The sequence below is a fragment of the Panthera uncia genome, chromosome A2, assembly GCF_023721935.1.
Source record: "Panthera uncia isolate 11264 chromosome A2, Puncia_PCG_1.0, whole genome shotgun sequence".
Classification (NCBI taxonomy): domain Eukaryota; kingdom Metazoa; phylum Chordata; class Mammalia; order Carnivora; family Felidae; genus Panthera; species Panthera uncia.
Window position 1 is genome coordinate 23,034,648 of NC_064816.1, and position 18,629 is coordinate 23,053,276.

The 18,629-nt window shown below is 39.2% G+C and overlaps 1 protein-coding gene across 1 annotated transcript in view; it reads right to left on the minus strand.

Annotated features, from left to right (window-relative positions):
* ERC2 (ELKS/RAB6-interacting/CAST family member 2) overlaps window positions 1-18,629 on the minus strand; it is a 728,571-nt gene that overhangs the window by 194,805 nt on the left and 515,137 nt on the right. The window contains exon 12 of the mRNA XM_049640744.1: window positions 4,459-4,619. Within this exon, the coding sequence (XP_049496701.1) occupies window positions 4,459-4,619 (161 nt within the window). The remainder of the gene's footprint in view (window positions 1-4,458; window positions 4,620-18,629) is intronic.

Sequence of the window (18,629 nt, forward strand, 5' to 3'; positions counted from 1 at the left end):
CTTCATTCATTTCACTAAAATGTAAGCTTCATCAGGTAAAACATTTTTCTGTTTGTTCACCTAGAATAGTACCTGCCACATAGTAGGTGCTCAATGAATATTTATGAATTTTTGAGCTAATTCATCCTTTCATCCTCAGAAGTTGATGAAATGCCTACCACATGACAGGTTCTAGATATCCAATATGAAAAAGAAATTCCACTATAAATAAAATAAAACCAACTGATGAGAATCTTCAAATTAGAGGAATCAAGCAATGTTTTCTCATTCTAAATTTTGGTCTGAATTTAAACTAGGAAGATAATCCCCTGCCCTGCCCAAGAAGAATGGGAGGGAAAAAATGTAGACCAGTATGGCACATGTCCCAAAATGATATAACACAAAACAAAACCCTGTTTAAAAATGAAACAGCTGGGTGTAGCTATCAAAAGGTAGGGATCTTTGCAATGATAGAACAGTTCTATATCTTGACTGTGACAGTGACTACACAAATTTATATCCATGTTGAAATTGCATATAACTAGATACACACACACACGAGTGCATGTAAAACCAGAGAAATCTTAATAAAGTTGGTAAATTGTACCAATATCAATTTCCTGGTGTGATATTGTGCTATAATTATGCAAGATGTTACCACTGAGGAAAATGATTTCTTATAACAGCATACCAATCTACAATTACTTAAAAATAGGTTAACAAAACAAAAGAGCAGAATACTTATCAAAACATTCTTTATGGGGTTCCTGGGTGGCTCAGTTGGTTGAGCGTCAGACTTTGGTTCAGGTCATGATCTCGCAGCTCATGAGTTCAAGCCCCACATCGGGCTCTGTGCTGACAGCTCAGAGCCTGGAGCCTGCTTTGGACTCTGTGTCCCCCTGTCTTTCTGACCCTCCCCCACTTGCACTCTGTCTCTCAAAAATGAATAAACATTAAAAAAATTAAAACAAAACAAAACAAAACGTTCTTTATATTGACAAAACATTGGAACCAAGGTAAATGTCCAATAAAGAAGTGAACCTATGTGACAATATATTAAGTAATTAAAAACAATACAATTCTATGTGACACAGAGGCTGTTCACCACTCAGTAAGCAAAAGAAGAAGGATTTACAAAATATGAAATTATAATTGAATTCTGTTAAAAAGTAAAGATACACCAAATGCCACAGCATCTGTCTCCGCATGGTAGGATCATGGGTGATTTTGTTTTTTATTTTGTCTTCATATTTCTTTATTTTTCTTTTCTAAAATGAATCCTACTACCAGAAGAAATATCTAAAATGCTGTCTGTGCTATGTATGGGGCTTAGGTGAATTCTGTGTAGCTCTGAACAAAAACCAAACCAAGTGGGAAGATTCCATGGAAAGCCATTTCAATTCCATATAAGAACCAGTGAGGTACCTACATGTGCTCATGGCTTCCAATGAAAATGGTGTTCACCAGGGGCTGGTGAATGCCCTATTAGTGATTATGTGGACAGGAGTCTGGTTTATGCACACTGGGAGGTTGGACCCAGCTGCTTTCCAATTTTAAAACTCTGTGCCATTTGATTTTACAACGAATTTAACAGACACCACCTTTCATTTCAAAAGCCCCTTTTATGTTTCAAAGCACTTTCACATATGCTGGTTTATATTCCTTTCAGTACTTTTTTAAAAAAAATCCTGTCTGCACAACAATTCTATAGAGTAGGCAAAGCAGTTATTATCACCTCTATGTTACTGAAGACAAAACTGAGGTAACCAGAGAGTGATCTCGCAATGTTATGGATGAGCTAATAGAGCTCATCTCCTTTCTCTTGACTCACAGCCCTACCTCTCTGTCCTCTAACACCACATAGCCTCTCTCTTCCCAACCAGGGTTTGGAAATGGTTATACTTCACCTAAAGTTGTTTACATGATGCCTGCCAGTTGAAAGAAAACCAACAATGCTTGACACAGAGTGACAGTAAGTACTGATAGGGATATACCCAACTTTTTGTTTCCACTAACTTACATTGACTCAGTTAATGTCAAGTAACCAACATGTCACCTCAGCTTAAAAAGTCAAGATTGGTCAAACCAGTTGGTTGCCTTGAATAGCCCAGGAGGCTCATGAATCTAGTTGGGGTTGTTGGTCAATATAACTACCCTGTACCTGTGTCCCCACAGTCCCGGGACAGAGCCCATAAGTGGGGCTTCTGAGCCAGTTAAATAGTGAATAGGGTCCACATTGGACTTAATGAAGCAGGGCTTTGTTACTTTTACCAAAGGAATTAACAGAGGAATTCTGTATTTATTTTGCAGTGGCAGAAGATTAAGCACTTGAGCAATAATGTGGCAATTCACCAAAAGAGGTCTTAGTTAGGTGCTATCTGAAATCATGAAATTAAGTGGGAAAACATACACATGGAAAAGGTTTATATGTTTAAGAAAAATAAATCCAAATTTTAGATAAATGATACTCTTCACAAAGTATACTAAACAAATGACATATTTTCATTGGCTGATAGCGTCATTTATACACATATATCATTTTCCATGTGCCAAGCCCTCCTGAGTGCCTCTCCTCTCAACCACTCCATGAAAGTCATTATGGGAGGAAACAGAAGGGTCAGCAATGTTAAGGTCATTTCCCCTAAACCATACAGCCGCCAAGTGGAAGCTACAGGATTCCAACCTAGGTCTGATGACTGCCAAACCAAGATGCTTCACCATTATTTGTTCTCTGGAAATGTTGAAAGTATAAGTCCTTTTTATAAACAGGAAGTAATGGAAGTCTCCTTCAAAAGGCATAATAAATCACTCCAGGAGATACAGAGTTAATCTGAGAATAGCTGGAGAACAATGAGAGAATCTAGGCTGAACTTTATACATCACAACATACAAGGAGGCAGAAAGTGGGACTGGTGAATGGAAAAGAATAAAGGCTGATGGTATCAATGTACTGTTATTGTTAATAAATTATTGATCAAGCCAGTAATGTCACAGATGTTTAAAATACTTTTCTTCTTAGCTATGTAAAATCCACTTTTCACCTTCAATCTATTCACTCATTCAATAAACAATTACTGAGCATTTACCATATGCTAAGAACTGTTCTAGGCAGTATGATAACCATAGTGACTCAAACTGATGAAAGTTCCAGGCTTGGTGGAATTCACATAAGCTCCATGAGAAAATAAGATAGTAGAAAGGGAACCTGAGGTAGAAGATTTTGGTTTTAATCCTGGCCAGATGGCCTTAAGCAAATTACTTGAAATCTCTCTAAACATCAGTTCCCTTACTTCTAAACTGAGGATAATAACATCTATTTTTATTACATATTACTTTATTAGGAAAAAGGCGAGTTTATACAGGAAAAAAACTACTCTTTGGTCTTGGAGAAACTGAGGTAGTTGACAAGGAATAAAAGTTTTGTCCTCATTATTAAATCCTTCAAAATATTTCATTCCATATTTTCCATGATCTAAGCTTTCTGTGTTTAATGTTAACCATGTGTAAGACTTGTGGGGTCAGGATAAGGTCATGCTTCTATACCTAGCCACCAATTTCAAAGTCTATGTTACAGGCTTAAGATGCCATAATTATGTATGTTTCCCTTACTGTGGAAGGAAGTTAAATTTAAATTATATCTTAATGATCATTTCATCTTAACCTATAGAGAGATCCTGCTTCTTGCCTACTTCTTTAGGAACAGATCCAGAGCAAGTCATTATTTCTAAAACCTTTGAGTAATTTTCTTTCCTCTGTTCTTCCATGGTGATATTATTTCATTGTAAGAATGAAATAAGAGCTAGGTAGAGATGGGTGTGTCATAGGCCCACAGGAAGGATCACTGCCCAGCAGGAGGCCACACTTTATTGATTAAATCAAAGAAAGATTGGTTCCAGTCTCCCCCTACCCCTTACCTACCCTACCCTCGGGTGAGGAGGAGGAAGTAGCAGGGGGATTTCCAAGTGTGTTTTTATCAGCCCAGCAAATCAGAGTCCTTGCTTTCTAAACAAAGAGGTGCCAACCTTGAGACTCTGAAAGCCAACACAAGCTATGCATTGTACACATGTGAAAAGAATATAATTAGCAAAGTTATAGTCACAATTAGGAAATACCTCCTCAGAAAGGTTTCCAATTAACTTTGAGCAGCACTCAAATTACTATTGTGCTTAACGAGGCCTCTGTCTCTTAGCCAGCTCAAACCTTTGAGACAAATCTAAGAATAACAGCACAGTCCACAAAACACAGACACACAAAATTTAATGCTGGACTTTTTTTGAATAACAAATATGAAGAATGTGCAAATTGGGACATGGAAGCTATATTGAAAGAATAAGAAGCATGGTTACAGAAATGAATAGTCAAGTGTTGGCTAAATTATTCTTTCTTCAAGCTCTGTCTTCGTCTTCTCTAGCCTTCCCTTCCCCATCCCGAAAGAAAAGTTAGGAAAGAGAATGTAGGAAAACAAAAATGAATACTCACTTCATCTCCAGGATCTCCTCCAGTTGTTTTCTCCTTTCTATTCGGAGGTTAGCCAAATGGGCTTCTTTTTCAGCCAGGGACTGCTGTGTGGAGGCCAGGCGTGCCTTGGTGGCATCTAGTTCCTGTCTGGTCTTCTCCAATGCATTCATCAGTTCCTCTATCTGAAAGGTACAGGGAACATGGCGCATTATTTCTCCTTCATTCAAGCACAAGGCCTTCTTTGCAAGTCTGTATTCTGACAACAGACACAAAGGAATCATAGCCATTCTTGAACAGGTACTGTATCTTAGAGCCCATTCTTTCTTTGTCACTGGTTGAAAATAAATGTTTCAAACACAAGAAATATGCAAATTTCTCCAAGGTCCTCTTTCAATTGGATTGTCCAATAACCTTTATAGAAACTATTTAATATATTTATTAGAAGTAGAAGGTAACTGGCTTGACCCATTTTCAACCTGTGTTTGGCAAAAGTCTCAGATACTGCCTCACAGTTGGCGGAAGGCAACACTCAAAATGCATTTGCCCAGCACAATATACTTTTGTGTGTAGGCCCCAGAGTATTCTGACAGGAAGTTAATCTACGTGTTTCAGATTCATTCATGTTTTAACCTATCAAAACCTTGTTTGGCAAAAGCGATTTGATGTCCAAGGGGCCTCAGGAGCCCCTTCTCACCTCACATCCCTGCCTCACTTTCAGGAAGCAAGGTTTGGCCAAAGGTAAACAGAATTCCAGCCACAAAAGGTTCAAGTTTGATTTGCCCCTGAAGTTTGAGATGGTTCTAAACTTGAAATAAATGACATGTAACTTTTATAGGGTGCTAATACACCATAGAAATAAGCCAGACTATCAAATATCCAGGATTTTTAGCCAGGTCCCAAAAAATTGGACCAGGGAGCCCCAAGGCAAGGCTTTATCCTCCCCAAACCATTGGGGGCTTTTAAAAGCCAACACACAACAAAAAGGGCTGGTGTTTATGGTTCTGCACCAGAGACTTCCGTGGAGCAAGCCAGTGAAATGCCATCCCTTGCACAGATGCATGCCGCATCCACCCTGCTGATTTAAAACCATGGTTCCAGGAAGTTTCTAGATTCCAAAGTTGATGTTTGGGTTTCTAAGCCACCCTCCTTCCAGCTGAACTTGGCAGAATGGGATCATCCATCACTAAAGTCAACAGAAAGCCCTTCAAAATGTGTCAATGACATGTTAAGTTCCAATTCATAAAGACTTTCTACACAATTTCTTCAGTTTTACATGGAATTTACTCAGAATAAGCATTATAGTTCACATCCAAGGTAAATCACATGCTTTTAAGATTCAGAAAACCCTCCATTTTCCCTGACAAAAAGAGGAATTTGATAACCATAGAATGTAAATCAAAGCCAAAACCAAAAAGAGTTTAAAAAGCAAGGAATATGAGGATTAACCATGAAAGTCCCAGAACTACACCTGCTTAATTGTAGAATAAATAGTATTATTATTTAACTTTAGAAACATACAAAATTTAAAAAGCAATCATAATTTGTTTCTCATATAAATTTATAGAATATTATAAGTATGACTAGCAGCCCTTCTATCAAGAAGTGCTTGGTGAGACTGAAGAAGGTTTTTTCCTCCTTTCCCTCTGCCCCCATTTTTGATAGCAGTGTAAAAAAATATCAGAATTATGGTCATTCCAAGTACCAACAAAGATTCAGTCTGTCTAACCCTCTATGGGATGGCCTGTGTCTTCATGTCCCTGTTTCCTTTCATAAATCGCTCTCTATTCAAATGCACTATTGATCCCAGAGAACAGGGAGAGTATCCAGGATTCTCACTTGCTAAATCTCTCTCTCATGAAGTTGAAGCTGACCTGTCTGCAATCCATAGACACAGAGCTACTCAACTGGGTTTCCCAGTTCTTAGTTCACCTGCCACCGTACTATTTGGGGCCAGCCCCAGCTAGTTTTATATTAACCCAATTGTAACAATTACACCTTAAAGTAATGACTTGCAGACTTCCCTGGCCATTTCAGCAATAACCACATAGAGAAACATGGGCACCTAAGAGATGCAGTCCAGCGTTTTTACTGATGGAGATGCCATTGGCTTCCAGCATCAATAACTCCTAGTGTGAGGTGAGACTCCTATTCTCAACAGCTTGCACCAGAGTCTCCAACAGTTTGCCAGGCCAAGGTTTCCCACTCCTCCAAATTCACATACCCCAGGCCAGTGAGCATGGCACACTGAGGACCAGTGGGGCTACTGGCGTCAGGTACATAGTTCTAGTCGTCACACAGACACTGTTTCTCCTTGTGATTCTGTACAAATGACCACTTGATTCTTTGAGCTGCAGCTTCCTAGGTGATGCCCATGATACCTCCTCTGCTAAATGCCTGGAGTTCCACAAACTATTTCCCTTGCTACCACAGCGGGAGCTTTAAAAAGAAAGAAATATTTTCCCTGTTGTGGCTCACATATTCCAGTTCTCCTTCTTTGGGGCACATGGTAGGGCCACACTCCCCTCTCCCTTTTTTTTAATTTAATTTCATTTATTTTTTTTTTAATATATGAAATTTATTGTCAAATTGGTTTCCATACAACACCCAGTGCTCATCCCAAAAGATGCCCTCCTCAATACCCATCACCTACCCTCCCCTCCCTCCCACCCCCCATCAACTCTCAGTTTGTTCTCAGTTTTTTAAGAGTCTCTTATGCTTTGGCTCTCTCCCACTCTAACCTTTTTTTTTTTCCTTCTCCTCCCCCATGGGTTTCTGTTAAGTTTCTCAGGATCCACATAAGAGTGAAAACATATGGTATCTGTCTTTCTCTGTATGGCTTATTTCACTTAGCATCACACTCTCCAGTTCCATCCACGTTGCTACAAAGGGCCATATTTCATTCTTTCTCATTGCCATGTAGTACTCCATTGTGTATATAAACCACAATTTTTTTATCCATTCATCAGTTGATGGACATTTAGGCTTTTTCCACAATTTGGCTATTGTTGAAAGCACTGCTATAAACATTGGGGTACAAGTGCCCCTATGCATCAGCACTCCTGTATCCCTTGGGTAAATTCCTAGCAGTGCTACTGCTGGGTCATAGGGTAGGTCTATTTTTAATTTTTTGAGGAACCTCCACACTGTTTTCCAGAGTGGCTGCACCAGTTTGTGTTCCCACCAACAGTGCAAGAGGGTTCCCGTTTCTCCACATCCTCTCCAGCATCTATAGTCTCCTGATTTCTTCATTTTGGCCACTCTGACTGGCGTGAGGTGATATCTGAGTGTGGTTTTGATTTGTATTTCCCTGATGAGGAGCGATGTTCAGCATCTTTTCATGTGCCTGTTGGCCATTCAGATGTCTTCTTCAGAGAAGTGTCTACTCATGTTTTCTGCCCATTTCTTCACTGGATTATTTGTTTTTCGGGTGTGGAGTTTGGTGAGCTCTTTATAGATTTTGGATACTAGCCCTTTGTCCGACATGTCATTTGCAAATATCTTTTCCCATTCCGTTGGTTGCCTTTTAGTTTTGTTGATTGTTTCCTTTGCTGTGCAGAAGCTTTTTATCTTCATGAGGTCCCAACAGTTCATTTTTGCTTTTAATTCCCTTGCCTTTGGGGATGTTCCCCTCTCCCTTTTAACTGGGGTGGGTCTTTGGCCAATAAAATAATGTCATTTCCAGGTGGAAAAATTTAAGTGCTAGTACTCAACCCCAACTTTCCCTTTTCTCTGTGACTAAAGAAGCATGTTTCAGATGATGCCTCCTTCAGCCTGAGTCCCTGAGTAACCACAATGAAGCCCAAAGCCAACCCACATCATACAAGCAAGATAGAAACTTTTGGTGCTATTTCGGAGGTACACATGCACCCCGATGTTTATAGCAGCACTATCAACAATAGCCAAAGTATGGAAAGAGCCCAAACATCCATCGATGGATAAATGGATAAAGAAAATGTGGTATATATATATATATATATATATACAATGGAGTATTACTCAGCAATCAAAAAAGAATGAAATCTTGCCATTTGCAACTACGTGGATGGAACTGGAGGGTATTGTGCTAAGTGAAATTAATCAGTCAGAGAAAGACAAAAATCATATTACCTCACTCATATGAGGACTTTAAGAGACAAAACAGATGAACATAAGGGAAGGGTAACAAAAATAACATAAAAACAGGGAGGGGGACAAAACAGAAGAGACTCATAAATATGGAGAACAAACTGAGGGTTACTGGAGGGGTTGTGGGAGGGGGGATGGGCTAAATGGGTAAGGGGCACTAAGGAATCTACTCCTGAAATCATTGTTTCACTATATGCTAACTAATTTGGATATAAATTTTAAAAAAATAAAAAATAAAATTAAAAAAAATTTTAAAATAGTCTCTTGTAAACACAGGGGTCATATCCACCCTCATTTTCTTAAAACCAACTCTTCCCTTGGGTTCTCTGAAGCTCTCTTTTAGATTGGGAACCTACTTCCCATGTTTCTTTTGTAAATTCTTCATCTTCCTGTAGTCTATAATTGGATCCTTCCTCTTATTATTCATTAGTAGAGACATTTTCTTCATCCATGTGGATTCTTAGGAGGAGAATTGAGGTCTGTCTCCACGGCTCTCACCTATATGCAGATACCTTCCCAAACTTTATCTTTTACTCATTTGACCTCTTTTACATATACCTAACCACCTGTTGATCACTTTGATTTGAATGTCCTAACATCACTTTAGATTCATTATGATCAAAAGCCAACTCATGACCCATGCACACCTGCCTAAACCAAATCCTTATTACCCACTCCTGCCCTCCCAACCTGCCACTCCCTAACACACCCACAGGTCCAACACCCTAACCTTTTCTCACTCTCTCATGTTTAAGACCTCAGAACTACATTTGTTTCTTTCTTCTCTTTCTTCATTTATTTTCCATTTATTATCAAGCCTTAATAGCTCTATTTTGGAAACACTTCTGGGATCTATCATTTCCTTTTATCATTACTTTTGATGCCACAAGCTCAGGCCTCTTCCCCTCCCACATTTCTGGAGGGGTTGAAAATAATTGCGTGTGTGTGTGTGTGTGTGTGTGTGCGCATGTGTGTCTGTTCCTAGCCTTTGTCTCTACCCCTATCCTAAATAAAGACATGGCTTTGCTTGATCAGCTTCTCCCCCATCATAGTATATCTCTCAGTGAGGTCCATTGCTGGATTTTAGGATGTGGAATTAGCTAAGCGGTAGCAAAGTAAACTTGAGAAACTGAGCACAAAGGTACAGGACTTTGAAGCACAAGCTACGGTGCTCTATGTAATAAAAAGTGGGAGAAAGAAGACAGAGGGGAAAGAAGAAGAATGATCCTTGAGACTTGGGACAGAGAGAAGTTTATTTTAAGGGCAAAATAAGGAAATTTCAAAGAAGAGAAAAAGGGAAGGAGGAAAAAGTCACTATGGGTTATTCCTGGGGCCCCTTCAATGTTTTCCAAAGACACACATTGAAGAATTAGACTACCCTTTTGATTTTTTTCAGCTGTTTTGACTGTGTGTGTTTGAATGTGTCTTTGAACTGGATCCCTTAGGTCTGGGATTCAAAGATGTCCCACAGGACTCACTGTCACAACTTATGCCTACTGCCAAAACAATATGCCTAAACCACCAATATTTTGTCAAAAATATCACTGGTCTGGCTCCAACAACTCAAGGAGCTCCCAATTACCCACAGTAGTGGCCTTAAAATTGTGTTCCCTAGAGCCCCAGGGTTTCCCAAGGGCACCTGTGGCCCGATAACAGATCAATGGCATGGGAAGAGGAGTGTGAATTAGCAGGGATCTTTGTCCACCATCCCACATTCACAGGGAGTCGTTCTACTTGTATTTGTTTTATATATAGAATTCCACTCAGGATTTAATTTCAAATTTTTTTAAAAAGTTTAACATATTTTAAAATACTGAGAATGATTAAAAGCATGATTATGAAGCCAGACTGTACTAAACATAATGTTTTACCATATATGAGTCATAAAACTTTGGGAAAGGGTCTGAGTTTTCTCATCTGTAACAAAATTATTTCTCATAAGAGTTACTACAAGTATTAAGTGAAGCAATGAATGTAAAGTTCTTAGTGCAGACACTGGCAATAGCAAATATGAAACCAGTACATTCTTAAAAGAAGAGGTAGTAATGTTAATGAAACAGAATTCAGGAAATAGCTTACCACTCACTATCTGTGTCACTCTGAATTATAAAAGTTCAGTGGGCCTCAGGCCCCTCAATTGTGATATAAGGGTAATAACAGACCTTAGCTCACAGGACTTTTATAAAGATTCAGTGGGTTAACATCTGTGATACCCTAAGAACAATGCTTAGTACTTGATGTCATAGAAATGTCAGCTCTTACTAATACAGTGCCTGGTAAGGATTCAACCCATTTTATGTTTAATTATTACTGAGTTCAAATTTTTTGCTTCCTGTCACCTACCCTCAACCGCGTACACACACACACACACACACACACACACACACACATGCACACGCACACACGCACACCCCTGGACTGCCCTATGTTGACCCGCTCCAGTTACTGAAATCTTCCATCTTTTAAGTTCTGTCATTTCACAGGATACAGCAATTAAAAACTGGAGCTCTGAAAAGCACATACCTGGTTAAAGCTTTGGTTTCACAATAGGATCTCTACAACCTGAGGCCAATCTTAACTCAGTGCTTCCTAAACTTTGTTGCACATTAGAATCCTTTGGAAAGATGTGAAAAATCCTGATGTCATGGTTGCATCTCCACCAATTAAATCCCAGTGTTTGAGGATGGGAGTCAGGCTTTATATTTTATTAAAGTTGCAGATGATTTCAAAGTAATTCCAAAGTGCAGCCTAGTCTAGATACCCTGGATATTACTGACGTCTCTCTAAATCTGCAGGTCCTCCCCTATAAAATGGGAAGGAGATGGAAACTACTGCACGGGATTGGCAAGAGCATAAAGCATCCAGCCCTCTGTGTTGGACACCCTGGAAAAGTCCAGTACATGACAGTTACCATTGTCTCTAGTCCAACCCAAGTACCAAATACCAGTTCTTACTGTCGACACTTGACTTTATGCCACTTAATCAAATACCACTTCACATTTCTGCACAACTTTTCATGTGTATGCTTAATTGCTACCACTGGATCATAATCCCCTGGAGGGCAAAGACCACATCTCTGTCTTCTTTGGAAGTGCCTTCAGCCCCTGACACAACACTAGCATCCATACTCAATAAATACCTACAGAATGGAAGGAAGGGGAATGCAAAGGCATGATTCTGAAACGCCCTCCTTTGACTCACTTAGTGCAATGATGGATGAAGTGTAAGTCCGAACCTGATACTTTCCTACCCCATAAATCAGTGGTCCCCTTGCCATCATCCTCACCAAACACCCTTCAAGGTCTTGCTCTCTGCTGCCTCAAGCACCTTCTCTTTGCTATGGAGATGAGAGGGCTCAGTTACCCAGATCTTGAATGCAAGGGAGTCCCACATTCACTGTAACCCTGGCAGCCACTAAGAGCACCAAGAAACCTGAGTTTCAGGATGGCACAATAAAAGTGTCCCAAGCTTTGACCTGGGGTACAAGCAAGCCAGGGTTTTGTCCTGCTCTGTAGTCCACATGCTCTGCCCTGGGATCTGGAAGATGTATACTCCCTCCTTCCTTCCACCACCTCACTGGATGTCTCCTATGTGCCAGACACTCTGCTGGACACTTGTGACAGGCTCCCCCTCAGAAGCGGTCTGGTTTGGCAGGCAGGCTTAAATGAAAAAACTATTTAATCACAATTGTGATTTTAAAAAAAAAAGCTATTAAAGAAAAGTACTGAGTGATAAGCAAGAGTAAAACAAGAGCCAATCCTGCCCTAGGCCTCATGGTCTGCCTCCCTAAATCAGTCGAGTGGGAGTGGCTTGTTGAAGAGGAAGGAAAAAATGAATGCTGGTTGCCCAGGCTGTGGGGCCTTGTGGTCCTCTTCATTAGGGAATTACTACTTGGAGAATTACAGTGATTATGAATCAATAACCGCTTTTGAGAAGTCCAGCAGGAAAACAACACATTTGTCTCGACTTAACACAGCGTTTGCTTCTTTTAGAAGTACATTTATTGGTAATTCACCAGAGCATAATATTTGCTGGGGGAAACATTTTTTTTAGAAAGCTGTTTAATTCCTAAAATGCCACCTCCAATGAAAACAGAATTCACAGCAACCTCAGAAGTCTTTTGCAAGTCTCAAGATGTTCCAATTTAAAACAATTTCCTAAAAAGTCCCAAAATACGTCAAGACCAAAATTCTGATCCTATACCTAGAAAGCTAGGATTACATTTTAAAATATATCAGCTTGGTGTTACAAATCTAGAAAATAATAATTAAAGGTTTCTTCAAGCTAGATGTCTACTAGGCCACAGGGGCACACCAATTTAAAAAAACTTATATAGTTGTGTGTCATTTCTGATTTTATTAGTCATTCCATGTGGCAGATTATAAAATTGTTGAATTACCAGGACTATTCAATTGTATTCAAATAATTCATAACTCTGTACACTTTAAGAATAATGAAGCCATGGGGCACCTGGCTGGCTCAGTCGGTTAAGCGTCCAACTTCAGCTCAAGTCATGATTTCATGGTTCACAAGTTCGAGCTCCGCGTCAGACTCTGTGCTGACAGCTTGGAGCCTGGAACCCTCATTGGATTCTGTGTCTCCCTCTCTCTCTGCTCCTCCTCTGCTCGCACCCTATCTCTCTCTCCCTCTCTCTTTCTCTTTCTCTCTCTTTCTCAAAAATAAATAAACAGTTTAAAAAAATAATGAAGCCGTTAAATGAATTTCTAGAGTCCAGTGCTTACACCCAGCTCTGGAGAAACTGTCGGAACTTTTAAAGTGAACAGTGGAGTCTTAAAACAATAAAATAAAAAACCTGTTTAAGACCTTAAATCATTAACATGTGTCGACTTAGACTTACACATACATTTGTGTTGTTTAACTAAATATTTGAAAACCAGCTTTTCTCTCAGTTATCTGCCAAGAGCCCCACTCTGGGTTCTGTGTGTCTCTTTCTGACACGTGGCAACATCTCGTGCTTTTCATGAGGCCTGCTTGGCAAGAACTGATCTTTAAATATTTTGATAAAACAATTTTTTTTCTTAAATCGTAAGTCAGTATTGAGTTAGTGTCTATTTTGTGTTAATGATTTGTAATTTTTAAGTTTTTTAAACCATGTTTTAAAAATACACAGGCTCTTTGGCCTTAGACTTCACCATCCATCCTGGCTTTCTGTCTTCACTCATCCTGAGTGCAAGAAGATCATAGTTCTCAGTTTGCACCAGAACACAGAGCCAATGAAATCCCCATATCCCAGGTTATAGCCAAATTGGAATGTGAATTGGTCCTGTGGGAACAGCCAGGACCTAGCCCAGCTCTCCTCTGGGCACAGAGGTCACCCTGATAAACCTGAAACCTCTCTCCTCAACAGCAAGAACATCTCAGACAGTGATGTTGTGAGCAAAGGAGCTGTTAAAACGAGGCTCCTAATCTTATTTTTCCAATTACTCTTATCTGACATTTCTATCTCCACCTCCTTCCCACCTCCCCACTGCTGCCTTAGAGTGACACCTTTTGGAAATGGTTGAAACTGAAAATGCTCAGACTGCTGTCTGCCTGGACCTGGCCACCCTCAAGATTGTGTTTGGGATTGGTTTCCTCCTTGCTGAAGTTAAAGCATCTAGGAGCTTTGCTTAAATGTGTCACCTCTGATCCTTCAGCAGCAAACAAACACCCACATCAAATGAGTGTGTTTGGGTTCAAGCTCTTTGGTTTTGACTGCATTTTAAATTCTCCCTTTTCCCTTTTCTCTTCCCGGGCTTATTAACAAAACTTCACACCATAACAAGAAGATGGATAGAGAAGAAATGTGTACAATGCATACATCTGACTTAGATTCTGTTAAATCAAACAGTGTTAGAATACAAATGAAGAAAAGTTTCTCTACAATGTCCTGAGAATTCTTCATTCCAGATCGGACTAGGCTCATTGGAACCTCCTTGATAAAAAGACTGTGTAGATGAGTTTCTGTTTATTTTTTGGTGTAGTACTTCTTGAACAATTGGAAAGCATTCTTTACTTTACGTGTGCACAGTTCTGCAGCATGGCAAAGAGCTGGTCTTTTCCTTAACAGTCCCAGACATTCTTGGAAGCAGTATAGCTAGTGGTTAAGACTATGAACCCTGAAGCAAGAAGGCTTAGGTCCCAATCAGGATCCAGCCATGTGCTAGCTGTATGACTTTGTAAGAGATACTTGACCTCTGTTTACATCAGTTTCCTTCTCTGTAAAATGTGGATAATAATTGTACCTCCTGGGCTCCTTGCGAAGAATACCTGAGTTGTAATAGTTACATAGTGGGCACATAGCAAGCATGCAGTAACCTGTAATCAGTATCAATAGTGATGTTAGTTTATTCAGCCTAGTAGAGGAGAAGCAAGGAAAAAAGTGAATTTCCATCTTCTTACATTTTCAGAAAGACACAGTATTTTTCATCTTCAATGGAATGGTGAAAATTTTTACTACAAAATCTATAACAAACAAATTAATCACCCTCAAAATATGTGTTGTTCATATTTTAGTCTAACTTAGCTGAATTCCAAACACAACCATGAAGGAACTCATGAAGATATTAGAGAAGTGTTATCCAACTGAACTTCCTATAATGATGGTGAGGTTCTAATCTGCACTGTCCAATACACATGTCACTACATGTGGCAATAGAGCACGGGAAATATTACTGGTGCAACTTAAGAAATGAATTTTTAATGCAGTTTAATCTTAATTAAAATTTAATAGCCAATTCTAATGGCTACTGTAATGAAAAGAGCCAGTATTTAGAAATTATTTCAATCTTTGTGGAAAGTTTACCTTTTTTAAATATCTGATAAAAACTTTTAAATTCCTTTAAATTCACTATAATTCATGAATTACCATTTGATCCAGTGTTTCCACCTTAGGAATTTATTCTAAGGATATCCTAAGGGATGTTCCCAGAGGAAATCATTGTGAGGATACAATAAACATGTTCATCATAGTGTTGTTTATAAAAATCAGAAAAATTGTGTATGTATATGTATAGACACATATATAAATACAAATGCATACATATAAATATACCTTGCAAATAAATGAGTTAAATAAATTCGAGTGTGTGTGTGTGTGTGTGTGTTACAAAGAAACTGGAGAGTAAATTAGAGGCATCCAATTGTTGAGATGTTGGACAGATATTAAACACCATAAATGTAAAGGAAAGAGGTTCACGAATTCCTAAGTGAGAAAAGCAAGTTAGTAAATAGAAAATACAATACAATCCAAACCATATGTGGGGTTTTAAATGCATATTCACAGAAAACAAAAAGACTAGAAGGGAGCACATCAAAATATTAATGATGGGTTTGTTTCTAGGCACAGACATTTCAGGTAATCTGTTATATTCTTCTTTGTATTTTTGTTGCAAATATGAATTATTAATGTAAAAAGAATACTGTTTTGAAAATTGCAACCAAGGAAGTTCTGCAGAAAGTACTACTGTTCCCACTGAACAATTGGTTGCTGGTAAACCAGTCTCCAAAGGAGATTTATAAAGCAGAAGTCTAGAGCAGGGCGGGGCCCTCTGGTGGCAGTTACAGTGGCAGCTACCTCAGCCAAAATACTCTTAACTCAGGCCACACTTCCGGGCATGGCTGCTTTGCCCCTTGACAGTCACTTAGATTTATGCTGATTATAATCCCGGTTCACCAGGGAGTGTTTGAGTGTTGGTGACTCCAGAGCTGTCAACAGTCATTCCCGCCACCTCACCCTACCCCACAATGTGCTTGAATGTTGTTCATTTCATTACTGGTCCTTAAGAAAGTTCCTATGGGTTTTGGAAGTCCAGTATGGTTGTTTTTTCATTTGTTTTGTTTTGTGTTGTGTTTGTGCAGCATTTTCTAATTCTGTTATTATTATTTTGTTTCTGCATCACTCAAAATTAGTTGTCAGGCCCTAAAAAGCCAGAACCATTTGTTCATGCCACTAAGCCACCTCTATTAGCAAGGTCTATTCATTGCTATTCAACAAATCAGGGCAATGTTCTCAAACAGACCTACTTTCTTGTGATGCAAGGAACAATTCTGAGGCATTTCCAAGGAGGAAGAATGAAAGAAGGGGGCCTCTTTCACTCTGAATTCTCCTACTGGCTTGGCTTTGCAGGAGATCCTTGTCGATGATGACATATTTCAATCACCCAAATCAAGCCTGACTCCAAGCCCTTTCCTGGTACCCACAGGCCCCTTGCATCACAGTTCCATCAACCTTGAGCAATAGGTAGTGGCCTCTCTGTATGTCACCTTGGTCCTCGATCATATGGAGTCCAATGCATCCTTGATCCTCCCACTGGACCCAGCATCTGCTCAAACACACAGTATAGGGTCAATAAATAATTGTGGGAGGAATGCCAAGAGAGAGAAAAGAAGAGAAGAAACTATACTGTGGAAAAGTAATCATTACGTCTAATTTAAATAATATGGTTTCCTAAAACCCATTTGATCCTGACATACTTCCAAAGGAGCAGATCATTCAACTGATGAGTAACTCAAGTTCAGAAAAGATACGGGATTTACCTAAGAATTGTAGATGTCTTACTCCTTCCCAGAATGTGAGTCTGACTGTTGAGTACAAATATAATAAGACAATTGTTAGATGGGGCTATATTGAGATGATGTGGGCCATGAGACCCTCAACAGTTAAACACAAACAAACAAACAAACAAACAAATAAATAAACAAAGACCTTGGCTCATTCTCCTCTGTGTCCTCAGGCCTGAACACAGCATCTAGCATACAACCAGAAGCCAAAGATATATGGATGAACATAATTTAGTGAATAGACCTGGGTCTCATTTGAGTCACTGGAGTAGAATATTCACTATACTGCTTTGATTCCAGTGCTGTTCCAAAATATCTTACTTGACTTTTGTTATTAATTTTCCATTACTATGTAACAAATTGCCACCAACTTGACAGCTGACAGTTCCATAGGTCAGAAGTCCAGACAGGAAGCATGGTGTGGCTGGTTTCTCCACTCAGGGCCTCACAAGGTTGAAATTGAGATACAGCAGGCTACCTTCTCATCCAGAGCTCAGGGGGACCCTCTTCCAAGTTTATGCAGTTGAAGCAGAATTCAGTTTCCTGCAGTTGTAGGTGTGAAGTTCCCTTCTCCTTAGCACTCCTAGCTCCTAGAGACCATTTTCATTCCTTATCACATAGCCCACTCAAATTTTTAAATCCAGCAATAGAAAAATCACGCTTGCATCAAATTTTTCTCATGCCTTGACTCTTTTTCTTCAGAAATTGCCCACTCCCTTTTAAGGGCTCACTAATTAGATCAGGCCCACCAAAAATAATCTCCCTTTCTTAAAGGCAACTATGTCATATAACATACCTAATCACTGTAAAAATATAAAATTGCATTTCAAAATATATGTGCCAAATACAGGGGAACTTCTTTAACATGATAAAGAACATTTACCAAAAATAATCTACAGCTACCATCATACTTAATGGTAAAAGACTGAATGCTTTCCTCTAAGATCAAAAGCAAGGAAAGGATATCTGCTCTTACCCTTCTTTTTTTTTTTCATTTCTTTAATGCTTATTTTATTTTTGAGAGAGAGAGAGAGAGACAGAGCATGAGCAGGGAAGGGGTAGAGGGAGAGGGAGACACAGAATCTGAAGCAAGCTCCAGGCTCTGAGCTGTCAGCACAGAGCCCAACGTGGGGCTCAAACTCATGAACCACGAGATCATGACCTGAGCCAAAGTCTGACGCTGAACTGACTAAGCTACACAGGTGGCCCTGCTCTTACCTATCTTATTCAACAGAATACCTGGAGCTCTAGCCACTGCACTAAAGCAAGAAAAATAAATGAAAAGCATAATAATTAGAAAGAAAATAACAAAACTATCACTACTTGCTAATGAAATGTCTATGCAGAAAATCCTGAGAAAATTCCTAGAACTAACAAATGTGTTCAGCAAGGTTGCAGAATACAAGATCAACACACAAATATCATTATATATATATATATATATGTGTGTGTATATATATGTATATGTGTGTATATATATATATATATATATATATATATATATA